The sequence below is a fragment of the Camellia sinensis genome, chromosome 7 (genome assembly GCF_055761805.1).
Source record: "Camellia sinensis isolate YWXY chromosome 7, ASM5576180v1, whole genome shotgun sequence".
Taxonomy (NCBI): Eukaryota; Viridiplantae; Streptophyta; class Magnoliopsida; order Ericales; family Theaceae; genus Camellia; species Camellia sinensis.
The window spans coordinates 165,347,233-165,356,008 of NC_138967.1; the positions used below are offsets into that span (position 1 = coordinate 165,347,233).

Consider the following 8,776-nt stretch of genomic DNA (forward strand, 5'->3'; position numbering starts at 1 on the left):
AATAATCGAAAATTTATTAGAAAATCCTATTTTGGGAACTTCTATACCATTTGGTCCCACGTTTTAAATATTGAAGAGTCCTTATTAGGAATAGTGTGTGACCGGAAAGTCATTTTTTAAATGTGGATGAGTATTGGTTGGACAGATATACCCTCACTAGTTAATTGGAGATTTTTTTTTTTTTTTGAATGTGTGACAGGTATGATATGATATTCTAATGTAGCTGGTATTAATGTGACACTCCAAAAAAATAAAAAAAACTCCTTATGTTGTGCTTAATTGGGTGATTTTGGAAGGGATTTAAAAATAAAAATAGAAAATGTGTGTGAAATTATGTGAAATATAAGTATATTATATTTACATTTCATCCAATTTTTTTATTTTTCTTTCCAAATCCTTTCTCAAATTTCCTTACCAAATAATAATTTATCTTTTAATACTATTTTAGTATATACAAAAAAATAAAAAAACCTCAAAAACCGTTTCCCAAACAAGGCCATTATGCCTTCACATTGTCCATGTGTACCTTTACATTATCTAAGTAAATTATTGAAATGAGAAAAGTTAAAATTTATCATATTTGAATTATCTTGATTTGACGTTTTATTCTAAGTATAATGTTAAAGTCATAAAATTTTCATAATTATTTTCGTGATTCGTGATGATACCTACCATTGCTAGATTGAAATAAATAGTCAAACCATCTAAAGAGACTCAACGTATTCTTCATTCCACAGCCGAGAGAGAGAGAGAGAATAAGAAAACTAGCAGTAGACTCAAATATGGGTAGTATTTGTATCCCAGTAATTGATATGAAAGAAGATTCTGTAGGACAATCAGAGAAAATAGTAGAAGCATGCAGGGAGTGGGGATGTTTCAGGATCATCAACCACGGCGTCTCACCGGAGTTGATGGCGGAGATGAAGGCGGCGACGCAGTCTCTGATGGAGCTCCCGGTGGAGATCAAACGGCGGCGTTATCATCCAGTGGAAAGCTATGGGTACATACCAGTTAACAATATCAGTCCAGTTTATGAGAGCTTGGTGGCTTGTCATGACTCCTGTGTCCCTGGTGCTCTTGATAATTTTTTGGATCTCATGGCTGTCTCTCCTCACCTAAGGTGCTCTCTCTCTCTCTCTCCATGTTGCTTCAATAATCTGGCTTAGATAGACGGTTCAAATAAAAAAAAAAAAATAGATCTGAAATTAATAAGTCCAAAACTCCTTAAACTTAAAACTCTAGTCACACTCGTTGAATGAGGGGGAATCTTTTCCTTGTAGTTGTATAGGGATTTTGGTGTGGCTTATAGGGATGGCAATTTAAATCCGGTTTGATAGGGATTCGATTTTTCGATCTTGATTATAACGGATTTTTCTCGAAAACTATCTCCATAAAATTGGAGATGGTATTAAAAATTTAATCTTTGATAATTTTCGGATCCGGAATGGTAATAACTTTCCCAAACCCGGCCCGGCCGCGAACAGCCCCGAACGTCCCATATATATATAATATATATGTTTAGGCTGCTTTATATTATATATTATGTTTGTTTAGACTACTTTATGATATATTATATATATATATATATATATATGTTTAGGTACGCAGGTTCTTAAGGACTAGTCAAAAAGCATTCTCAACTGTTTCACTCTCTTTCTTTCTCTTCTCCCATTACCCTTTGTGAGAGAGATGAATTCTCTTTCTTCTCCTTTAGTCAAAAAGCATTCTCAACTCTTTCACCTTCCAGATTTAAGCCACGGAGAAGCATTCTCAACTCTCTCACCTTCCAGATTTAAGCCACGGAGAAGCCTAGAGGTAGATCGGCAGCGGAGAGCTCCTTCCAGATCTGAGTCGCGATGAACATTTCTTTCGATTTGAGATATATATATAGATATACATTTTTTTGTTGTTGATGTTAATGATGATGATCATTGATGATGATTTTGTAGACTATAGTTGTTGATGTTGATGATGATGATGAGAGCTACTGTTTTGCTCCTTTTTTTTGTTTTTTTTTTGGCCGGGGATTTTTGGGGTCGGGAAAACCGATCCCCGTTAGGGGGCGGGGGCGGGGGCAGGAAGGGTTATAGGTTCCCGATCGGGGCCGAGCCGAGGGAATTTTCACCATCGTGAATCGGGGATAGGGAGTGTGATCCCCAGCCCGCCCCGGCCCGTTGCGATTCCTAGTGGCTTATTTTGGCCAACTTATAGATTTTAGTTTTGAAAAAGTTATTTTGAACTGTTTGGTTAAAATTATTTCAAATAATTTCTGATTCTTGTAATTTATTTTAACTTAAAAAAATTGATTCTGAGAAGTTGTTCACCTTTACTTCTGATTATTAACTTCTGTTGTGGACACCTTACTTTAAGGTTATACTCTTAGATTTTTTTATTTTTTATTTTTAAAAAATAAAAAAAAAGGCCCAAATGGATTATGAATTATTATTATTATTTTTTATAAGAAATGTAAACAAGTAGTGAATAACAAAAAATAAAGGTTAATTCAAAAAATTATTTCACAACTTATTTAATAAACACTACTCAGCAATTTAAATCTATAATCTAACAGTTACACCAAATAAATTAACAGTTTCTGATTAAAGTCATAATTTATAATCTGTTAAGTTGCAATCTACAATCTATTTTTAAAGTTACATCAAACGGGACCACTCTTGGCCTCGTTTAGAAACATGATATTTCAGTAATTTTTTAATTTTTGGACTAAAATATGAGGTAAAAAAATTAATATGTTTAGAATGACTTTTTGATTTTTTACAAAAAAGATGTGTAAAAAGTAGAGAGAAAAGAAAATCTTTAACTTTTTGGTATAGAATATAGATTTTTTGATTTGTTTAATAACTTTTGAACTTTTAGACTAAAATACTCACATGCTGTCTATCTATATGTAGTAATACGGCGAACTGAAATTTATTTAAAATTTTATCAAGAAACATTAATGTAATTGGGTTTTATACACGGATTTTACAATACAATAATTAATATTGCATTTGTGGTAACTCTTCTTTTTCTAGGACGGTAGAGTATCCATCTGGTCTATATGAGATCACCCTTTTTAATTCAATTATGTACATATTAGTGTATCAATTAGTATTATATCATTATTACTGATTTCACCTATTATATAAATTACAAATATCTAAAACGTTTAAAATTGTCACATCTATTAATATATTAGTTAGTACATTAATTAGTACATATATCATTATTCTTCTAACTAAAGTGGGATTACATAAAACAACCATTGGAAGAGAAAAATCATAACATGAGTTTAGAAGAATATCATGTGATCATGTGTCCGATAAATAGTATATTAGTATTTCTTTCATGATATGCCATTATTATTTTATTTTGTGGGATCATACATGATCTCTTATTATTGGGCAGGTAAACATCTAGGAAACATAGATACGGATATGAGATACGGATATGACACGATACAAATACGGCGATACGGCAGAACCTAAAAAAATAAGATATGAGTACGGCTAGGATACGTTTGTGAAAAATATATTTTTTAAAATTATTAATAGTGAGTTACACATAAGCTAAAGAACGTTGAGAAACCACAATGTAATTTTATAATGCAAAATATTATCCTTCAAGAATTTTGTATTAATTTAAGCTAGTAGTTTGTTTACTTTTTAAATTTTTAATAAGTCTTGCAAATATTTCATTTCAGTATCAAATTTAATGTATTTATATTACAATAATAGAACAATTCAAAACTTGTCCTTATACTTTTTGCCTTGACACTAGTGAAAAATATTGTATTCAAGTTTACTTACTTATTTATTTATTGATATTAATTTTACCATTGTTATATTCTCTTGTTAATTCTTACTTTCTATATAGTTATAGGGGACATGCATGAAATAATTAGGATACATCAATTTGATAAATTCTATTATTTAACTCACTATGCTCTTCTTATTGAAGAACTTAACAAAGTATTAGAAAAACATTCTTATATTTATACTTGCAATTATATTATATTTTATTACTATACAAGAAATGTTACAATTCTAATTTCATATAGATCCTGTTGGGAAATTAGGGCTCCCTATGACTGCAAAAATAAATCAGTAACCTACCAAAAATTAAACAAATACAAAAAAATAAAAGGTTTTACCAATATTTTTTTGTGACAGGGAAACAGTAGTGAAGTACTTTGAAGCAATCAATGAGCAAGCATTGGACATTGGGAGGAAGTTGGGGGAAGGGATGGGGCTGAAAGGGGATTTGTTCAAGGATTGGAGTTCCCAAATGAGGTTGAACAAATACCATTTCAACCCTGAATTTGTAGGATCATCTGCTCTCTATCTACACACAGATCCTGGATTTCTTACTATTTTACAGGATGATGAAATTGTTGGTGGACTTGAAGTTGTGCACGGAAAGACTGGTGAACGTGTACATGTTGATCCCATGCCTGACTCCCTACTTGTCAACCTTGGAGATATGGCTACGGTATGTGAAACCTTTCTTGTAGATCATGTTTGGATCTTAGAATTGTAAATGAAATTGTGAAGAGAAAAGAAAACAGTAATATTATATAAACTTGGAGGGTTTTCATAAAAAAATATTTAAAAATATCAATATCTGATCCAGATTAATCTACACATAGACCCTACAATATACCCATTTCATTTTCACCACACCCCCAAATTTTAGGACAAATTTTGAATTCCCAAACTAACTGGAAAAAAAGGGGGATAAAATTATATCAATAGTCCATGTACTTATCTAAATTTATAAACGGTTTGTAAATAAGTTATATCTTGCATATTCTTTTAAAATTGGATTTAAATGGGTTGAAAATGAATACCCGTTAAGTTTTTTTAATTAAAAAACAACAACAACAACAAAAAAGGCAAACAAAATAAGGAATCTACCACCTCCTCCTCCACCACCACTACCCAACCATGATCTCCTCTCAAGGGCGGACTTAGGGCTGAGCATAGATGGCTGCAACCCAGCCCAAAATTTAAAAAATCCGAAGAATTTTTTTTTCCCAGCCCAGCCCCACTCCAAATAAGGGCCAATAGTTTTTTTTTTTTTTTTATTAGATAGGCAACCCAATAGCAGCCTAATACTTACTCAAAAAAATAGATAGGCAACTCAATAAGTTTGTATTTGCTTAAAGAACAAATCTTCCAAAGCAATCCTCACATCTTCCAATCAGATAGGCATCGACCCTCTTCGTCGTCTGCAGCAGCCTGCAGCAGCTCCACTTTCTTAACTTTTTTGGTAAGTGTAATTAACCAATTATTTTATTTTGTTGGTTGAGAATGGATTTGATTAACAATGGTTTTGCAATTTTATGATGCTACCTTGTTCAATATTCTATATTGCTCTTAGTTTTTGAACTTTGAATGAGTTTTTTTTGGACATATATAAAAATAATGAAAGCTTAAATAAAAATTATTGAGGATGTATATAAAAATCCTAATATTTAAAATTATTGTGAATATACTGGTTTAATATTAAATAGGGCTAAAAAAAAAATTAGGTTATAAGTAATGGAACCTCCACACTCAAAAAAGGAAAAACCCCTTTCTCATTCTATCAATCAAAACAAAAGTCTAGCAGTACAACATCCAATGTTGTTGAAACCTCATTTTCTGATGTGCAACCGCCTTCCATGCCTCAAGCAAATAAACCAAGCGAATTTGATTCAATTGTTATTGAATGGGATCTTAGTTTACGCTTGCAAATTTGTGAATATCCGGTTAATCAAGAGGATGAGGTTAAACAAGCTTATGTGAACTTGGAGCCTTATCAACCTAAACTTGAGTATCCTAAGTCCTCATTTGGAAAACAGAATTGCCGATTTCAAGATATGTGGTTTAAACAATTTTCTTGGCTAGAGTATTCTTCTTCAAAGGATAAAGCATATTGTTTTTCATGCTTTTTGAAAATTGGTCTAGATTCTGTAATCGATGAATTCGAATCTTTAAAGACTTGTTGAGCACAACTTAATTAGATTGTTTCTAATCAATAAATTTAGATATTAATCAATAAATTTAGATATCAATAAATTTTGAGCGGGTCTTATCCGCCCACTTCCCATCTCTAAGCCAAATACTCCAAACATTTTGAAGCCACTAAACCTACATCATTGTGGTTGTGGTATAGAGTTGAGTAACGTGTAGCAAAACCCAACACATAAAAAGATTGTTTTTAATTTTTTGTTTTATTTCTATCTTAAAATCATCTTTTCCTTTTTTCAAGCCTGTGATTGTTGTGTATTATGCAGATATGGAGCAATGGAAGACTTCCAAGTGTGAAGCACAGAGTCCAATGCTATGAAGTAAATACAAGGTTATCAATTGTTTTCTTTGTGTTTGGGCCAAATGACAGAGCAATTGAACAACCACCAGAGCTGGTGGATTCTCAACATCCTCGTCTCTATCATCCTATCAAATTTGCAGATTATAGATTGCTTCGACTCTCCAACAATTTATTCACTGGGGCTTTTGAGCTCTTGCGCATCAATTCCTGAATTACACAACTAATCACATAAAATAATCATGGTCATCTATATCAGATGATGAGGCTATCGGAAAAGTTACAGTTATATTCAGTTATTTCAGTCATATTTTATATGATTGATTATGTAATCGGTTTATTATCTGTACACTTATGGTTCCCACTTATTAAAGAAGCCTGTATATACATATGGAATATGAGTGTCTTCACTTTTAAGTAGACTGGACCATCGAGAACTCTAAAATAATCTTGGACGTCATAAAAGATACAATTCTATTCAATTATTTCACTTACATTTTATGTGGTTGATTATGTAATCGGCTCATTATCCATAAACTTATTGATCCTACATATTAAAGAACCATATCTATCTATACTATCTATCTATCTATCTATCTATCTATCTATATCTATACTATATATATAAACAAATGTAGTGGAGTATGAGAATTCTCCAAACTCTTGATACTAAATTCTTATGAATTCTATCTCCTATGTGTCACTTTTCAATTCTCCCCTCCCACTTTTCTTAATTTTTAATCATTTATCAATTATCTAAATCTCAAAAGCCAAAATGATTATATATATTTAAATAAAATGATAAATATTTAAATATGAGCAACAAAGAGGTAGAGATAAAAATATAAAATAAATAAAATAAAAAGATAACTATTCAAATTTCAACTACAAAATAATATAAAGAGTCAAATAAAAGATATTACGAGTCAATTAATTATAAAAATAAAAAAGTTAACTATTTATATATGAACAATTAAAAAAAATTGAAATAAAAAAATATTACGAGTCAAATGATTTTTAAAATAAAAAGGTAATTATGTATATATGAATAAAAAATAAATATAGATGAAAAAATATACAAAAATAAAAATATAACTATTTAATGAAAATTCAATAAAAGATAAAAAAATATTTAAATAAAAAAAAAAGAATAAGATTGGGATATAAATATCCCAAAAAGATGATAATTTTTTTAACGATCTATATTTATCTTTTGTTAGTTTGTTATAGAATTTCTATATATTTCAACTTAATCTTTTTAATCTTTTAAAATCATAAATTACTTATCCACACAAATTTTAAACATGATAGAATTCCATATATATCTTTTCTTTAAACATAATCTAAAATAAATTAAATAAAAGGATAACTATTCAAATTTCAACTACAAAATAATATAAAGAGTCAAATAAAAGATAAAAATAAATAAATAAATAAATAATATTACGAGTCAATTAATTGTAAAAATAAAAAAGTTAGCTATTTATATATGAACAATTAAAAAAATTAAATAAAAAAATATTACGAGTCAAATGATTTTTAAAATAAAAAGGTAATTATGTATATATGAATAACAAATAAATATAGATGAAAAAATATACAAAAATAAAAATATAACTATTTAATGAAAATTCAAATAAAAGATAACAAAATATTTAAATAAAAAAAAAGAATAAGATTGGGATATAAATATTCCAAAAAGATGATAATTTTTTTAACGATCTATATTTATCTTTTGTTAGTTTGTTATAGAATTTCTATATATTTCAACTTAATCTTTTTAAAGTTTATCTTTAAGTGGAACTTAATATTTTATCTTTTAAAATCATCAATTACTTATCCATACAAATTTTAAACATGATAGAATTCCATATATATCTTTTGTTTAAACATAATCTTTTTAATATAAAACAAGTTCCTGCAAAAGAAACCATGAACAGAAAATTGAGGGGAAAACAATCAACAATGAGCCATTTCTGATCCCTTTTCGGTGCCTAAAAATCTTAAATATTTGCTTTACATTTGAAATGTGTACTTGCATGAGTTTTTGCATTTGTAAGAAAGTGAGTTCATATAAATGAACATTATTATTTTTTTAAATTTTTTTTTTTTGTTACGGTCTATATTTTTCCTTATTTCATTCTTTTTGTTAATAATTTGTCATTTAATTGAGATTTTATTCTTTTTTTATATTTATAAAAGCACTGCTATTATCAATTTGTAACTCTCTCACTTATTGATTATTTGTGTTTAATTTTTTTTTTTTTTTTTTGGTGTAGATGTTAGATTGAAAATGAAGAATCAAAATTTATTGGATATGGGTTATACTTTAAATGTATTCATCAGTTGATTTTTTATTGTTGATTATCCTATTGAAATAATTCATGATTAAATTTATTTTTAGTAACTCATTTTTTTTGAGAACTAAACCACAAATTTCTTCTTTGTTTAAATTTTTTATTTATTT

General features: G+C 29.0%; 1 protein-coding gene across 2 annotated transcripts; it reads left to right on the forward strand.

The window, feature by feature from the left end:
* The first annotated feature begins 463 nt into the window (after positions 1-463).
* LOC114276855 (2-oxoglutarate-dependent dioxygenase DAO) lies at positions 464-6,791 on the forward strand. Of its 2 annotated transcripts, XM_082879700.1 has the most exons (4): positions 464-1,120; positions 4,170-4,488; positions 5,208-5,268; positions 6,278-6,791. In XM_082879700.1, the coding sequence occupies exons 1-4, from the start codon at positions 783-785 to the stop codon at positions 6,328-6,330; spliced, it is 771 nt and encodes a 256-aa protein (XP_082735826.1). In that variant the 5' UTR covers positions 464-782; the 3' UTR covers positions 6,331-6,791. The 2 variants fall into 2 exon arrangements, with proteins under 2 accessions (XP_082735826.1, XP_028074492.2); XM_028218691.2 differs by lacking the exon at positions 5,208-5,268.
* Positions 6,792-8,776: the final 1,985 nt, after the last annotated feature.